Here is a 17,421-nt window from a genome sequence, read left to right as displayed (position 1 = left end):
TCATTTTACGATTGCAAATAAACCATCCTAAAGTGGATTAATCGTTTAACGAGGTAATCGTTAAGCGGGGCACCACTGTATATGTTGGTAAGATTGCCGCCATGCACCCAGAGAAATTTCAAAATTTAAATTGGATGAATCTACTTTTTATGTACTTCTTTCTTGGGAGTCCTCCTGCAAGCAGTGTTCAATAACAGTATGCCAATTCCAACTTATGGCAACTATCCCAGGGCTTGTTGTCTATAAGGTACTCAGAAATGGTTTCCCACTGTCTCCTCCTGCTGGTACTCTGGGACTATGCAGCTTGCCCAAAGTGGGATGATGCATAACTCATGAGCCACACATGCTCCAGCTAATCTCAGCTGATCCCTCTTCTGGAAGGCACAGTGGGAATTCACACTCCTGAACCCTAGTTTGCAGTTAGGTGTTCCAGTCCACTGGGAAAAAATATTTTTACTGGTCTCCTTCAGAGTTGGTAATAGAGACATGAACAAAATATTTCATAAATTTAACCTTGGTTTCATTATTATGAATGAAAAATGTAATTAAAAAAAAGAAAGGTAAGATGTCAGGTATATAATAGAAGGTCCTAGATTTCCATTTATATTCCACCTTTTCTCCAATGAAATAAAGTACCTCCTTTCTACCTTTTCCTCACAACAACCCTATGATACAGATTGGGATGAGAAAGAGTGATTGGTTCAGTTTCATTAGGTGAATTTCATGAGTGATTGGAGATTTGAACCTGAACCTCCCAAATGCCAGGTTGGCAGTCTTCTATATATCATATACTTCGCTCTGTTCTAACACAAAGGAGTTGAAATTCTAATTCATTGAACTCCTCCCACACCCCAGCAGGAAGGACCATCAGTGTTATTACTGGATGTGTTTGGCTATTCTAGGGTAGAGAGGAGCCTGCAATTCCTCTCTAGGGTGGAGAGGAGCATGCAATTCCAGTAGCACTATTGGGGTTTTTAATCCTCTGTTATCTTCTGCTATAGTACAAAAAGCAAGAAGAGGGGAGAAAAGTGGGGAAAGGCTAACACAGATATTACAAAGTCTGTATGGTCAGAGTCTTAAGAAGAAATGGAGTAGGCCTAAAAAGTTGAATTAGGCTTTACTAAGTGATGCCATAGGTTATGCATATGATTATCCCTAGCACTGCTGGAGGAAGCAAACTCTATGTTTGATACACCTCCTCTGGAAGTATAAAACCCATACTTCTGTGTCGTTTGTAGAATGTATTTGATCTAAATCAATACCACAGACCAAGCTGATTAAGGAAACTAATAAACCAAGGCATACTATTAGATACAGAAATCCTACTGACATTGTAGAACTTACATTATCAGTAGCTCTGGTTGTATAATGTAAGAGTGATAACTGAATTTTAACAGAAGACTAGGGCAATCTGTTTTTAGCAGAAGGGCTACTAGTAGCTTGCTGTACTTTATGAGTGTTAGAAATGGCAAATTAGATACAGAACAAACTCCTGTTTCCAGAAAAAATGTAACAAATACTTATTATAATTAGTTGTCTTAGAGAGGCAAAATATTGAAGGGGCATTGACACTGAACTATCCTCTGAATTAGGGGTATGTGGACCTGATTTTATTGGGCTACAACTCCCACAAAACCTAGCCAGTAGTGATCGATCATAGGTATTGTAGTCCAACAAATATCTGAACAGTCAAATGATTCTGGGCTCTGCTCTGCCTTTGAGGCAACTCATTTTTTCTTACAAATTTTAAAGCACAGTGCTTGATGAAGAAGAGTATTGAAGCCCACATAGGAAATCTGTGGATGGCAAATATTTTTAAATAATTTCAGGAACACTAAATATTGTCTAACTTTTTAAATTGTAGGTATCTACAACGAACAGTTAAACATCCAACCTTGTTACAGGATCCTGATTTAAGACAGTTCTTAGAAAGTTCTGAGGTATTTAAAATCTCCTATTTCTCTTTTTATATACTTTAGCAACACACTGTCATCATATATTGAAATTTGGTTATTCAGTATGTAAATTGAAAAAACAAAAAGCATGCTGCTTATATACTGACCCATAGCTCTTAAAGCACTATCTGGGTGGTTTACAATTTAATTATGCAGGCTACACATAATTAACCTTCCTGCTTCTAAAAAGCTGCTGGAGCCTGTTAACAAATTCTTTAAAAATAATTTAAGTGTATCCTACCATGATGCTATGTCTAAGGGCTAACAAATTATTGTCTGAGCAATTAAAAACCTGGATTATTAATTCCCTATATGGAGGAGAGTGCTATCCAGTGTTTATAAGGAAAGGCATTGCAAGTCTGGCAGCCACAACCATGAATAATTGGACTGATGCTCTCTCAGTACTCTAGCTAGAACCGGGGGGATTTTTGTGGACCTACAACTGCCTCATGTGGAAGTAGGGTGTGGACAAATGAAATATCCACTGAAACCTGCTTCTTCTCGCTGCAGCTGTTGGTGAAAACAGACTATATCTATATCTAAGGAAAATAATCGCAGATACCATTTGACAGTATTTGCAAAAACATTTTTAGTAATATAGCTATTTGTGTTAGAACTGATGTTTTTTATATGCTTGAGGCATTTTTAACAAAAATGTTCTTGTGCCACACCACCTGTAGTATGGAAACGCTGGAACCTTAAAAGCCAATGCTGCTGTTCTTATACAGGTAGCCAGTTAAGGCACTTGGTGGTATTGTAACAACTTTTGACAAATGGTCTCTGTGTTCCATCTAAATGTAAAGGCTCAGAAGAAAAGCAAATTGAAAGGCTATTTTTTTAAGTTTTCCTCTGAGAATGTAAAAGTAGTAAATTTAAGAAATTAGGTTCCACTATATTGAAATGTATGAGGGGGAAGAAAACACTACATCCTTTTCATTCCCTTCGGTGCCCAGTTAAACCTCCAGCCTTTTAACCGGTTTGTTTGCCCTTATTTGTCATTCAATTCCAGCTGCCGAGAGCAGTTAACACCCAGGCTCTGAGTGGAGCAGGAATATTGAGGATGGTAAACAAGGCTGCCGACGCTGTCAACAAAATGACGATCAAGATGAATGAATCGGATGCAGTAAGAGCTGATTTTTCGACTTGAATAATGAGATGAATTAATGAGGCTCAACAGTTGCATTTTAAGACCATAAGAGAAGAAAATGGGATATTAATTTACTTATTGGCTTGGATTGTCAACTGCTTCAGCTGACCACCATGTTTATGCTCAGTTAATGTATTTCCTTAAGATTGGGGATGTAGTTTGCACTGGTAATATAATTTGTAATTGTTGATTTTCCCTTCTTGCCAGTGGTTTGAGGAAAAACAACAACAATTTGAAAATCTTGATCAGCAACTTCGGAAACTTCATGGTAGTGTAGAAGCCTTGGTGTGTCACAGAAAAGGTAGATATTTTAACCAAGTTTTCACATCTTTAAAAGTGAGCTATTTGTGAATTAGTTGTCTGTCAGACCTTTCCTGCTCATAATATTTCAGTATTCTCAGCACAGGAAAGTTGCAACAAATTGAATTACATATGATGTAGAATTCCTATCATATAAACGGTTCTGAAGCTCTGTAGCACATCAGAAGCCTTTTATATTTTATGTAGACTTCCTGTAAGAAAACTCTACAAATTAAAGGAAACGTGGGTGCCTTCAGGACTGTAGTGCTTATAATACAAATATATTAAGCATGTGTTACTAGAATTCACTAGCTATTTGTCCCTGTAAATCAACAAACCTGTAGCAAATATGGGTGTGTGTTTTTAAAGCAGGAAACCAAGTACTTGAACCTTCCATTGAAATCAATAGGAATGCATGTAAAATGGAGATACCCTTTTGTGTTTGTTGCCTTCACATCTTAATGATAATATAGGTGTTCTGGTGTTCTCCTACCTCATACTGAGTGTTCAGGACCTTTGTATACTATATCAAGAATGTAGAGATAACTCCAAAAATGCAGCTACTTACATTTCTTTAATCCTTGTATATTTTGTACCATGACAAACTAAAAACAATATACAGTGGTGCCCCACTTGACGATGACCCTGTTTCACAACGAAATTGCTTAATGATGAGTTTTTTGCGATCGTTATAGCGATCATAAAATGATGTTTCTATGGGTTTTTTTCACTTAACAATGACTAGTTCCCTGCTTCGGGAACTGTTTTTTCGCTGCACGATGATTAGAAACAGCTGGTTGTCGGGTTTTCAAAATGTCTTCCCGTTGTTTTCCGGACCTATTTCCGAAAATGGCTTCCCCTATGGAGGATCTTCACAAAACTAGCAGGTATTTCCCCCATTCTAATGCATTAACTGGTTTTTAATGCATTCCAATGGGTTTTTTACTTTCGCATGACGACAATTTCGCTTTACAGCGATTTTGCTGGAATGGATTATCATCGTCATGCGGGGCACCACTGTATAAAGAAGCATATGGTTACTGGCAAATTGGATTAATATGGGATGGCAAGAAGAAGCAGAGTTTTGCCAATCATAATGATGGTAAAGGGAGAGATTAACAGTCAGTGGGAAGTCTTAACTGGAGATGCTGGGAAGAAGGCACTGATTTTCTGCATCAGTTTATATCTCTGTAAAATCTTATAAAGCTGTTCCATCCAGCTGTGCCTCATTACAGATCATCTGCTTTCTTATTTCTCTAATAGATGATGTCAGGGCTTCATGCAGATACAGTAGATACATTTCAGCATCTTAACCATTACATTCATTCTTCCCAATGAATTTGCTATCAATTTAATTTCTATCAAAGTAAAGCACAGGCCTTTTGAAGTAGTGGACTTAAAATTGGATAGTATCATCTGGGTTGTCCACCAAGTGGCCTTTTTTGATGGGTTGAAATTAAAGATGGGGGTATTCATATACTGATACCCCCGCACAGGTGGACACTATGAGGGTCCTGCCCTTAGTTGTTGATTGGGCCTGGTTTAGGCCCACAAGGGTTGCGTGGGTGCTCCGGACCCCACCTCCTTCCATGGGTGCCCAATCAGAAGCAGCACCATGGGCTTTCCTGCCCCGCCTCTTCCTCTGACTGGGTGCTTGCATGAGGAGATAGGGTGGGGCATCCGGAGCTGTTGGCTTCATTCCGTACGTATGTCATAGAAATGTCTTGCATTTTGTCACTTCCCTGCAAATCTACAAGAGAGAAGAGAGTGGAAGCGTTTGTTTGAAGATGAACAAAATAATCATTATGAAAGTTTACTTCAACTGAGCTGAATTATTTTTGATGTTTTTTTTCCCGTTCAGGAGCAGACTTTTCCTGAATTTACAGAAATCTGGCATTCAATGCCAGCATGTGCAAAGCCACATTTTAAAGCCTTTCATTTTATGAATGTCTGAGTGTCCATTTTCACTAGTTTATTTTTTGTTTCAGAACTTTCAGTCAACACAGCTGCCTTTGCTAAAAGTGCTGCAATGTTAGGGAACTCAGAAGACCATACTGCTTTATCAAGAGCTTTGTCTCAGCTTGCTGAAGTTGAGGAAAAGATAGATCAGTTACATCAAGAACAAGCATTTGCTGACTTCTATGTGTTTTCTGAGTTGCTCAGTGACTACATTCGCCTTATTGGTGCAGTAAAAGTAAGTCCCACCTTTTAAATTATTTAAAGTTTTGCAAGATAGAATGTATATTAAGGACCACAAAATTTGCATAGTATAAGTATGTGTAGAATCAGTGTTGTAACAGAAAGCAATGCCCGCAATTACAAAAGCAAATTAAATTTTTTGGATTTAAGGTTGCATGCCAGGGAAGCTGAGAAATACTTAGAAAATTTGCCCAACATCTGTTTTGCTTATACAATGTATCAAGTGCTCGGTCTATCTTAAATATATCAAGTTGAGAATTTACTTAATAAATGATTAAGCATATTTTGCCATTGTGTTATAACAGCATTATGTTCTTTTGTGTAGTTCTTTGTACACAGGGCAAAACGGTGTAATGACAACTTGAATCTTGTTTTTATAAGCAAAATCTGAAGATTTTGCAGCAGGCTAAATCCAGTGATAGTTGCAGTTGGAGTAGAAATCTGTGGGACTTATACAAGCTGTGATTGACAAGTCTCATTCATTTCATTTTGTCTACTCAGTATTTTGGGGAGTTAACTGCAAATTCCATGAATCCTAGTCAATGCTTACAAAAGTTATCTTTGTACAATGTGTCATATTAAAAATGAAATTAATATGGCATTTTCAGAGTTAGACTTCAGTGGGAGAACATAGGCTTTGTCGTGAACTTCTGGATAGCTCAGTGGTTTAGGTATCTGGCTGCAGAACTAGAGGTCGTGAGTTCAATTTTCCACTGTGCCTTCTTGACAGACTGGACTTGATAATCCATGGTGGTCCAGCTCTGCAGTTCGAAGATGATGATTATCATTATTCTTCAGGTTTTTAGCTGCATTATTGCATTATTGATAAGATTTATGCAAGCTAAGTATTGATCGATAGAGAGTTAAATATTTAAGCATTATAAACATTGTCTTTTAATGTCTGAAATTTTGAATAAGTCTAATGCCTAGCAGAAGGGAATGGTAAACCACTTTTGAGCAAACCTCTACCTAGAAAACTCTGAAAAGAGTCACCATAAGTCAGAATTGACTTGATGGTACACAATTACATGAATGCATTTGTATTGTTCCCATATTGCTTACAGAGTGTATTTGATCATCGAATGAAATGTTGGCAGAAATGGCAAGATGCTCAAATCATGTTACAGAAAAAAAGAGAAGCTGAAGCTAAACTTCAGCTTGCTAACAAACCTGATAAATTGCAGCAAGCTAAGGATGAAATCAAAGAGGTAAATTTGGAAAATATTCACATTTTCTCTTACATGGACTAGAATAATGTCTTTCTCTTATATAGAATAGAATGAGTGACAATTCTATATAAGTTTGTTCCCCCTCCCCCCACATTGGCTTTAAAGCATTACTTTTGAACTGATTTTAATCATTGCATGTGTGTTTCATTACTACCAGAATTACAAGTGGTTCAGCAGTTTCATGCACAACAATTAGGCTAATATAAATTTTGAAATGTATGCTAATTCTAGTATTTTACAGAATGAGTGGGACAGTTCATTTTTTAAAAGAAACAAGACCCTGAATTTGAAGTAAGTCACTTATGTGACATGCAGGCTACATCTAAAATACAGAATTTACATAATTGTAAATGGTAAAGATCATTTTACTTACTGATGGAACACTTCCCATATATATAGAGAGAGAGAGAAAAAAAAATGATGTACAGTAATTTAAAACTGTCGAACATCTTGAAGTTATCATAATCTTTGCACTTTTTCTATCATGCTTCTCTAAGGAAATCGAAGAGGTAGGATAACATGCTTCCATGCTATTTTCCCCCCAGTTCTGGCTGCTTCATAAGTTTCATAAAGAATGCAAACTTATTTGCATCTAGTTTCTGTCACTATGCAAGTCTTCATTGATGACATAGTAAAGTATTTTAGCAAAACTGTTGTATTTTGTTGTTACCATCTTCAACTGAGAGTCCTATGAGTCAATATTACACTTGTGTAGGAGCTAGAAATACAATATTCATATCTGGGTAACTATAGTTAAACAATTGAAATCTTGTTCCTCAGCATAGTAAGTTGCAGTAGAATAAGCCCATTGATTCAGTGAGGATTTGGTGAGTCATCTTCTTGGTAGGTTCCATTGATTCAAGTCAGTGTACCCATTTGAATCAGTGGAACTTATAGAGGAGTAATGGAACCTATGGAACTAATCTCTCATTTTTTTAATTGGGTAACTTCCCTACTAGATGCTGGGAATACTGTAGACATAATATAACTTGACTTCAGCAAAGCTTTTGCCGAAGTGCCTCATTATACCCTAACTAGCATGCTAACTATAGGGACGTGGTGGCGCTGTGGGCTAAACCACTGGTTCTTAACCTTGGGTTACTCAGGAGTTTTGGACTGCAACTCCCAGAAGCCTTCACCACCAGCTGTCCTGACTGGGGTTTCTGGGAGTTGCAGTTCAAAAGCATCCGAGTAACAAAGGTTAAGAACCACTGGGCTAAACCACAGAAGCCTGTGCTGCAGGGTCAGAAGACCAGCAGTCGTAAGATCGAATCCACGTGACGGAGTGAGCTCCCATCACTTTGTTCCAGCTCCTCACCAACCTAGCAGTTTGAAAGCATGCAAATGCAAGTAGATAAATAGGTACCACCTCGGTGAGAAGGTAAAACGGCGTTCCCTATTCATGCTGGCCACGTGACAATGGAAACTGTCTTGGGACAAGCGCTGGCTCTACGACTTGAAAACGGGATGAGCACTGCCCCCTAAAGTCGGACACGACTGGACTGAAAATGTCAAGGCGAACCTTTACCTTTACCTAGCATGCTAACTAGGTGTGGGCTGGATAGAACAACCCATATGGGTGATATTCAGTTGGTTACAGAATTATAGTTAGAGTGCTTATCAGTGTCTCCTCAAACTGGAGGAGATAACAAGCAGTGTACCACAAAGGCTCAGTCCTGGGTCCAGTGCTCTTCAAAAACATTTTAATAAATTGGATGAGGAAGTTCAGGGAATGCTTACTAAATCTGAGGACGACACAAAATTGGGTGGAATAGCTAATAACCTAGAACAGTGGTCCCCAACGTTGGGCCTCCAGAAGTTCTTAGACTACAACTCCCAGAAGCCTTCAACACCACCTTTGCTGGCCAGGATTTCTGGGAGTTGAAGTCTAGGAACATCTGGAAGCCCAAGGTTGGGGACCACTGCCCTAGAAGACGGAAACAACATTTGAAAATATCTTGATAAGCTTGAGCATTAGGCTGAAAACTAGGCTAAAAAATGAAATTTATTAGAGATTTGTCCAAAGTTCTACACCTAAGAAAAAGAAACAAAATGCACAATTACAAGATGGTGGATACTTGGCTCAGTAATACTGCATGTGAGAAGGATCTTGGAATTCTTGCAGATCACAATCTGAATATGACCCAAAAGTGTGATACAGCTACAAAAAGCAAATGTTATTTTAGGCTCATTAACAGAAGTATAATTTCCAAATCCTGTGAAGTACTAGTTTCCCTCTATTCAATATTGGTTAGGCCTCATCATGAATACTGTGTCAAGCTCTGGAAACTACACTTTAAGAAGTATGCTGATAAATTAAAACAAGTTCAGAGGAGGGCAACAAGAATGATCAGAGGACTGGAAACGAATCCTTGTGAGGATGGACTGAAAGACATGGGCATGTTTAGCCTTGAGAAAAGAAGACTGAAGCAATAAGATTTCAGCCTGATAATGAATTGTTCATTTTTAGCAGTAGTTGATTCTAACATTCAAACTGATGTTGAACATGGATAGAACTAGCTAGGATTCCCGCTGAGGTAGAGTTTGAAATAGGTACCATTTATCAGTGACAGTAGTTAGCTTAACAGCCACTAATGTTAATATCAATGCTGTAACTCTAGTAAAGGTGGGCATGAAGAGGGAGCATACAGCCTACCTTTCTACTCATTGTTCCTTAATGGAAACATTATGTCTGCACTGCCCCATGTAAGTTTAAATAGTGTTTTCCTCAAAGGAGGCATTGGGCATATGCACACAATATGTCAAATCTGAAAAGGCAGTGACTAGACTCATGGCAAGCATTTTTTAAAAATAAAAAATAAAAATAAGTGACTTCAGTTTGCATTACCAGATCACAACATGCTACTACAGTGGGGTCTCGACTTACGAACTTAATCCGTATTGGAAGGCAGTTCTCAAGTCGAAAAGTTCTTAAGTCAAATCTGCATTTCCCATAGGAATGCATTGAAAACCATTTAATCTGTATCTGCTCTTTTCGTCCATAGAAACTAATGGGGAGCTGCTATTCCGCCTTCTGCCACTAGAGGGGGATAATTTTTTTCTTTTTTCCTTTTAACCTAAGATGACTTAGCTTTAAAAAAAGGGGAAAAAAGAGTTCGTAACTCGAATCCAAGTTCGTAAGTCGAGTCCATATATTCCTATGAGAGCGATTCGTAAGTTGAAATGTTCGTATGTCGAGCCGTTCATAAGTCGAGACCCCACTGTACAAAACGACATATAGGTTCTGTACCTAGCTGTTTCTTTTCATAAATGGATAGCCATAATTTTGGAGCTGTAACAGGCTTAAACATGCAGTGACTGTTACCTAATTAAGACCTCTGCCTTTGTGTCTAATGTCTGTATAAGGCCTAAATCAAGTTATTAGTCCCAACTGGAGCAGACCCACTGAACCAATGGGAACTTGATAAATCAGCATGTATGTGCCACTGATTGGATAAGTCTTTTCTATCTGGGAATGACAATAGTTTCTGTGTCTAAGCCTTAATAGTAATAGTATTTCTGCCTTTAAAATACTGAGAGACTTATGTTCTAAAATCAGCTATGGTTCAAGTTGGGAGTCCTATGCATGTTAACTTCATCCATTATTACTGCTTGCATGTCTTTTAAACCTTCTGTGATGGCTTTTATGATGGAAACAGAAGTATGACCAGTTTGATGCCTTCACTGCAGTCTGACATAACAATAAGTAGAATTTACTTCATTGGAGGGATACTTAGCAGACAACCCTGAATCTCTTGTGTTAATTCAGATGTGAGGCATTTGAAATGTTTTATTGGAGGTACACAGGTGTGGGGAACCAGTCAGAGACTTGAGCTCTATGAATGTATTATTGTACAATTCATCTCAGCTATCAAGAACTGGGACTAAATGCTGCTATTAATCCTGAAATGGAATATACAGTGACTAGTACATCATATGAAAATCTTCAAAATCAACTGAATGGCATTGTTAGGTTATATACTTTAGTATTATTCACTGTATATGCGGCAGTAGTAGCTTTATTAAATTTCATTCAGTGTTTCATATATCTCAGTAAACAACTGTGTAAATGTGTCATCATTTTAGCTTCAGAGTATGTATGAGCCAAATATAGTATTTCCTTAGGGCAACCTAATTCATAGCAGAAATTATACATAGAATGAGAGACCTCTTGCTTCACAGTCTAATCTTGGCCATGAAGCTTCTCTGGCTGTGACTTCCAGTAATAACTCTTAAATATGTACTCAAATGTCAAGTCATCACTGTGACATTTCCCTGATTTGAGGCATAGGAAACTTGCCTTAGCTAGAACCAATATTACACACCTGTGGTTTTAAAAGAGTGCTTCATGTTTTAGTTGGTTTACTTACGCATTTTCTCTTTTAGTGGGAAGCAAAAGTTCAACAAGGAGAGAGAGATTTTGAACAAATATCCAAAACAATACGCAAAGAAGTAGGAAGATTTGAAGTATGTATGATTTTAACAAATTAAAATTGAGAGAACCTGATAAATAAAAACATTCAGAAAGTAGATCAACATGTAACTAGTTTAATTTATTATGTCTTGTTTACAGAAAGAACGTGTGAGAGACTTCAAAACTGTTATAATCAAGTATTTGGAATCCTTAGTGCAAACACAACAGCAGGTATTTATAAATTGTTTTGGAATATCCTTTAATTATATTGCCAAATGACCAAATGAAAGAGACTTAGAATCTTTCATCTCTCACTTATTTACTCCACAGACACAGCAGTTCTCTGCTCCAAGGCAATTCACTTTTGTTGCTGCCTGATAGCTTAGCTTATCTCTGCCACTACTATTCTTTCCTACTTCTTTGATAAAATCAACTGATTCGGCAGGGAGCTTACAAATAACTTCAGCATGTTGTATGTGTGTGTGTATACATACATACATAAACACACAATGTAAGATTCATTAGTGGAAATGAAGATCACATTGTACTTCATTAATTTCTATAATTGTTCTGCATCTCCAAATAATAAAGCTAATGATAGGATTTTGATTTCACAGAGGAGGCACTCTTTTTTCAAGCATAGTTTATGTATATTTTCCTAATTTATACTTGTAATCATCAGGTAGCACAGTAGGTATGTTTGGATCACATGTAGTTTACATGTAGTAGCAGCTTCTTTAATTTAACATTTTAAAAATTAATTTTGCTTTAGATTTCTTTATAAACTGCCTTTGTAATCATGTGCCTGAAAATAAGGAACAACTTCTCAGTTCTTCATGCATGCAGCCTTTGTATATATAAGGAGTGTGAGCCTCCAAAGACAGTATCACTTTAAAATTGTAGGAGTTAACTGTAAATAAATGAAGTGACATTTACTATTTCTCTCTTTTTAAAAGCTGATAAAATATTGGGAGGCATTCCTACCTGAAGCCAAAGCCATTGCCTAGAAAGAAGACTTTCAAATATGAAGATTCTTTGGATGTTTGTCCCAATTGAGCTGAATTCCACAGTGAAATCACTTTAAAATCATCCAAATAAACCACTATATATTTTATGAATTTAACATGTGGCTTTTTATATACTACAGCATTTTATTAACAGCTGCATGTCATGACCCTCTTTGAAGTGGACTGTGGCATGACATTCTGCAATACTTGCTGAATTGAACACTATTTGTGTCTTAATACTTGCACTAAAATGTGCGATGCAAGGCCAGAAAGTTATTTTTGTTCTTTACAATATGTTCTGTCTACTTGATCTTTATGAAACAAATTGCATTTATTAAAGTTCACATACACATTCCTGTACATAATCAAGATTTTGTGATTACGGTAATAAAGGGATGTACCTTGTGAAACATTAATCTTTAACTTTGTCTTTCATTTTCCCTATTTCCTAAACTACTTGAGCAAGAGTTGTAGTCATGACAGTTATCCCTATTAAAGTGAGAAAAATATTATGCAGTTGGTCAACTTTTAAAAATATGTCAGACTTTAAAACAGTGAATCATGGAACTGCCACGAATTCCAAATGCAAAGTCAGTTTGGGTGTAGCCATTGGTGTCACTGTCCTTGTGGAATGCTCTTTCATGTTGTGTAGTCTTCCATAATTAGAGGCTATTATGGGTGATTCCCCTGCCCTGCAGTCTTCTGTGTTACCTCCTGTTATGAAACTTCCCCTAGCAGATTTGTGATAGGTTGCTAAGGGAAAGGGGACAGTTGAAAATTAGCTCTCTTATTTTCTAGATGGAAGCACCCACTGTACCAAATAGCATTCTATCAACAAAGTGACACCAACTGTGTACAACTGCATGTCTTCAGTTTAAAAAGCTATATAAATTCCAGAGTGGTGATATTTCCCCTTCCAATGGGAAACTGTTCCAGTTTTTACAAAAGATCATGCATGTGTGCAGCCTCAAAAAATAGCAGTCCTCAAGCACAGTAGAATACTGCTAATGAGATATGCCTCCTACTGGAAGGGAGAACGTCTGCCAATTCCTGTTTCCTCTGCTGCATGAAAATCTACTTGAGAAGACTGGGTGACCCTCTGAATTGGCATGGAAGATGGAATTATACACCATTCTCTTCCTGCCAGCAGGAACCTCTCTGGATCAATATCCCTTTGTTGAAAGAAGGCCAACTTGGATACAAGGCAGAATATTGGATTGGAACTTGTCCTTAACAGTGATTCTTTTTTATTCTTCACAAGAACAACCATGACTCCATAAGGAAATGTAGTGTGACTTGGGTTGTGTAGATAGCAGACAGGCAGTTCTATAATTTCATCTGTGTGTATTTGTGGTGTTGCAATTTTGTTAATAACTGTGGCTATACTTTTGTTTTTTTGGTTTTGGTTCTGCTGAAACAGGCTGAGAAGGCTACCTCTTTGCATGCTTATTTTCTAGTTTTACTCTCCAGTAGCAGAAACAGATTGAGTGGTTTGGTGTTTTATGAAATTTAAGATTTAGCTTTATTGACAGCATTTTTTAAAAAAATGGAGGCTAAGCATATGCTATACTTCATGCTTAACTTTTCTAGCATTCAACACTGAGCAATGTTAAAAACACATTGTGACTGTTGTATCTGGCAGTTGTGCTACGCAAGATGATTTTAATTCATTCCATGGAAATCACTGTCTTGCATCTATTTAATGCGTTCCAATTGGGAAAAAATCACTGTCTTACAAAACACAGTTCCCTATACCATATTGGGGAAAAACAATCCCCTCACCTGCATTGCCTTTGGAAATTCAGTGGGTCTCAGATGGCCTTCCCCTTCTTTTTCCAGCAACAAAGAAAAATGATAAAGAGTCAAAGCACCCCTCTGGCTATTGATAATAGTGACTCCTTTTGCCCTGATCCTTTACCACAAGAGAGAGAAAAAAGAATGCAATATAAGACATCACCAAGACTTGCTACCTTTGCAGCAGGTCCTGATGAGAAGAAAAATAGATAAGAAAGAATCTAGAAAAACCAAGAAAATCACAATTGCAACTGCCTATTAACACAAATTACACAGTTGAGTTCTCCACATTTAGGGAAATCACAGAGATCAGCAACACAGCTGAAACACAATAGATGAGCCTTTCCCTAAGAAAACCACTTTTATGACATGGTATTTCCTTTGCAAGGGATGAATTGGAATGGCCCTTGCACCTCCTACCCCCTTCTGTCCCCTGACCCCCCAAGGCATGGTGACCCTCTGGCTGTACCTCCCATTCAGTATAGGGCTGCACAGCTCCAGTCCTGCCAGAAGCCAAGAGAGCTCCTTAGTGTTTTGGGGTGCCCTGCAGGACCCCCGTCAGGGGCTAGGTGTTCCTCCCACAATCCTCTAGTGCACAGGTATCAGCATATGCTAATACATTATGCTAATCGTGGGAGGAACACCTAGCATTAGCTAAGTGTTTTTCCCACAATCCTCTAGTCTAGTGTACAGGCATTAGCATATACTAACACCTTATGCTAATACCTGTGCACTAGAGGATTGTGGGAGAAACACTTAGCCCCTGATGGGGGTCCCACAGGGCACCCCAAAACACTGAGGAGCTCTCTTGGCCTCTGGCAGGACTGGGGCTGTGCAGCCCTGTACTGAGTGGGAGGTACAGTCAGGGGGTCACCATGACTTGAGGGGGTCAGGGGACAGAAGGGAGTAGGAGATGCAAGGGCTATTCCAACTCATACCCTGCAGGGAAAATGCCGTGTCATAAGAGTGGTTTTTCTAGGGGGAGGCTCATCCATTGCACTTTGGGTATGCTGCTGATTCCTCTGATTTCCCCAAATGTGGGGAACTCAACTGCATAATTTGTATTAATGGAAGATTATATTTGTGATTTTCCTGATGGTTTGTTTGTTTACTATTTCTTTACCCTTTGGTTCCTGGCTGTTTTTACCATCTTCTATCATTTAAATTTACAGCCATAGCTCCATTGGTGATGCTTTGCAAGATGGGTTTTCCCCCATTGAAACATATTAATTACATAAGACTTACTTTTTTTGTCCTTAAAAAGTGTGTGGGGGGGAAAGTGTATGCTGCTCTTTTTCCAGGAGGCAGACCAACATGTCACTGGCTTCACCCAGCACTATTCTAGGAGCACCCACTCATGAACAGTAGGGGCTCATGAGCAAACCCACAGTGGGTAATAAGAGGGACAAGGAATACTGGGACAAGCTTTTGAGTACACCAGCACTCATCTTCAGTCCAGATATGAAGGGAGGCAGAAGAGAGAGCAAAGAAACAGGGCCCAAGAAAAAAGTGCTACAACTTATGCCCTCAGGTAGAAATCTGCAGGTTAAGACATAGTCTAAGTTTTAGGATGCTTAACCGTCACAGCAATTTGATTACTGGTTTAATTGTCAGGGGTCCCTCCTATGGAATCCTAGCATCGGGTTTGGTGCAGTATTCTGAATTCTCGGCCAGAGAGTTCAAGCGCCCATCCCTGAACGACAGAAGTCTACCTGCCTTACCAAACCACACTCCTAGGAGTCCATAGGACCGAGCCATAACAAATAAAAGTGGAATCAAACTGCGGCAACTGTGCAGCGTAGGTGCTCTCTGAAAACTGCCTCTAACGCTTACTCCGGTTCTTATAATTTGTAGCCCACCAGCGTGAGCTTTTGAAGCTCGCCTTCCTCCTCCGTTGCTTCCCTCAACCGCCCAGCCGCAAAGCAAGTGCCAGAGAACTCGGATCTATTTCAGGTGATCTTCGTGTCGCCACTCCGAGCAAGGCTAGAATTGCAGACGGGAAACTCTATTTATGCGCACAATGAGTGGTACTAAAAGCGGCCCCACATCCTCGCGCGTTCAACTGGCCCGACCAAGCGCTTTTCCGCTCCGGATCTTGAAGGCAAGCGCCCAGCCTGCCGTTTGTGCGACAGCCTTGCTCCGGAGTGCTACCGGTCAGGGTCCTTATCGCTCCCGGCCTGACCCGGGAGGAGAGCAAGCCCCACCCGGTCCTCCCTTCCACGCCGCCAAGGCCTTTCCCTCCAAGCTCCCCCGTTTCCCCCTCTCCCAGGCCATCTTGTACCAGGAATCACGTGAGGAAAGGGGGGGCGGGAGAACGAGAGCCGCTGTTTCCCATAGAAATAGGGAAAGGGTTGTTCCCACCAGTCATGTGACCTGCCCTGGCCGATGGCTCCTTCCGCCAGGTTTGGCGCCGTGCGGGGGTCGTAGGATCGCGGGGGCCCCCCTGCACTCCCAGGCAGGCGCCGCCGCCCCGCGCCCCGCCGAGGCGCTTCTCAGCTCCCGCCCGGACCCTACCATGGAGGTTTTCATCCCGTCGTTCCGCTATGAGGAGAGCGAGTTGGAAAGAGGCTACACGGTGAGTGGTGGGCGGGCGAGGGAAGGCAATGAAGCCCCCTCCCTCCCTCTCCCTCTCCCCCCCCCCACTTTAAGGAGCCCCGGGATCCAGGTCGGGACGCGGCGGTGCTTTGCTTGCCGCCTTTTCTCCCTGCGCGCCAGGACAGCGCCCGGCTGCCAAGTCATGGAGCAAGGAGCTGCCTCGGAGGCTTCGGAAGAACGTGAAAGTCGTGAGGGGTGGTTGACCACCCGCCCTCGGGCGGCTCTGCTCGCTGGATCTCCGGCTCCTGAGAACATGGGCCGTGCCCCCTGTGCACCGGGCGTTTAGGATCAGATGTTAGGGTTAGGTAGTAGGTCATCCTCACCAGGCATGAATAGGGTGGGCATCTAGGGCAGCCAGGCCAGATTGCACGCTGTGATCGTGGCCGTGGACTGGCCTTTGGCCCTGAATTTATGAGCATCGCTGTTTCCTCTGCACAATTTTCGACACACACACACACCCCTCCTGAAGTGCTGTTGTCCTCTGGGCATGTGCAGTGTTCCTCAGAAAGAAAACAATTTTTAAAAAGTAATAGCTGTGCTTCTGGGCAGATCCAAAGTGCTTCTGTGATCTGAACCCGCACACCCTGCCCTTTTGGCCCACATGTGCTAACTGAAATGTGTATTGCTTGGGAGAAATCCACATATTGTCAGGGGACACTGTGTGAGTGTGTGTGTGTGTGTGTGTGTGTGGCTTTGACCTCATGTGAAGGTTAGGTTTTACAGAGGGTGAGGCTTGTAGGTGTTTTGATTTGGTTTCGGGATGTCCCGTGAATGGAATTCT

General features: G+C 40.2%; 2 protein-coding genes and 2 non-coding genes across 4 annotated transcripts in view; 3 read left to right on the top strand and 1 right to left on the bottom strand.

Annotated features, from left to right (window-relative positions):
- The window catches only part of SNX2 (sorting nexin 2), a 32,310-nt gene extending 19,643 nt beyond the window's left edge, over positions 1-12,667 (top strand). The window contains exons 8-15 of the mRNA XM_020790655.3: positions 1,865-1,940; positions 2,965-3,078; positions 3,310-3,403; positions 5,391-5,596; positions 6,666-6,809; positions 11,217-11,297; positions 11,404-11,475; positions 12,201-12,667. Coding sequence (XP_020646314.2) covers positions 1,865-1,940; positions 2,965-3,078; positions 3,310-3,403; positions 5,391-5,596; positions 6,666-6,809; positions 11,217-11,297; positions 11,404-11,475; positions 12,201-12,251 — 838 coding nt within the window. The 3' untranslated portion in view covers positions 12,252-12,667. The remainder of the gene's footprint in view (positions 1-1,864; positions 1,941-2,964; positions 3,079-3,309; positions 3,404-5,390; positions 5,597-6,665; positions 6,810-11,216; positions 11,298-11,403; positions 11,476-12,200) is intronic.
- Positions 12,668-14,276: 1,609 nt separating this feature from the next.
- LOC140705235 (U1 spliceosomal RNA) lies at positions 14,277-14,441 on the bottom strand. The gene has a single exon (XR_012084682.2). It is a non-coding gene; the product is annotated as a U1 spliceosomal RNA (small nuclear RNA).
- Positions 14,442-14,975: 534 nt separating this feature from the next.
- Positions 14,976-15,139, top strand: LOC140705136 (U1 spliceosomal RNA). The gene has a single exon (XR_012084647.2). It is a non-coding gene; the product is annotated as a U1 spliceosomal RNA (small nuclear RNA).
- A 1,234-nt stretch (positions 15,140-16,373) lies between these two features.
- Positions 16,374-17,421, top strand: part of SNX24 (sorting nexin 24) — a 93,087-nt gene continuing 92,039 nt past the window's right edge. The window contains exon 1 of the mRNA XM_020790652.3: positions 16,374-16,620. Coding sequence (XP_020646311.1) covers positions 16,561-16,620 — 60 coding nt within the window. The 5' untranslated portion in view covers positions 16,374-16,560. The remainder of the gene's footprint in view (positions 16,621-17,421) is intronic.

This window comes from Pogona vitticeps, chromosome 2 (genome assembly GCF_051106095.1).
Source record: "Pogona vitticeps strain Pit_001003342236 chromosome 2, PviZW2.1, whole genome shotgun sequence".
Lineage (NCBI taxonomy): Eukaryota > Metazoa > Chordata > Lepidosauria > Squamata > Agamidae > Pogona > Pogona vitticeps.
Note: the sequence above shows the minus strand (reverse complement) of the source record. Positions and strands in the feature narration are given on the sequence as shown.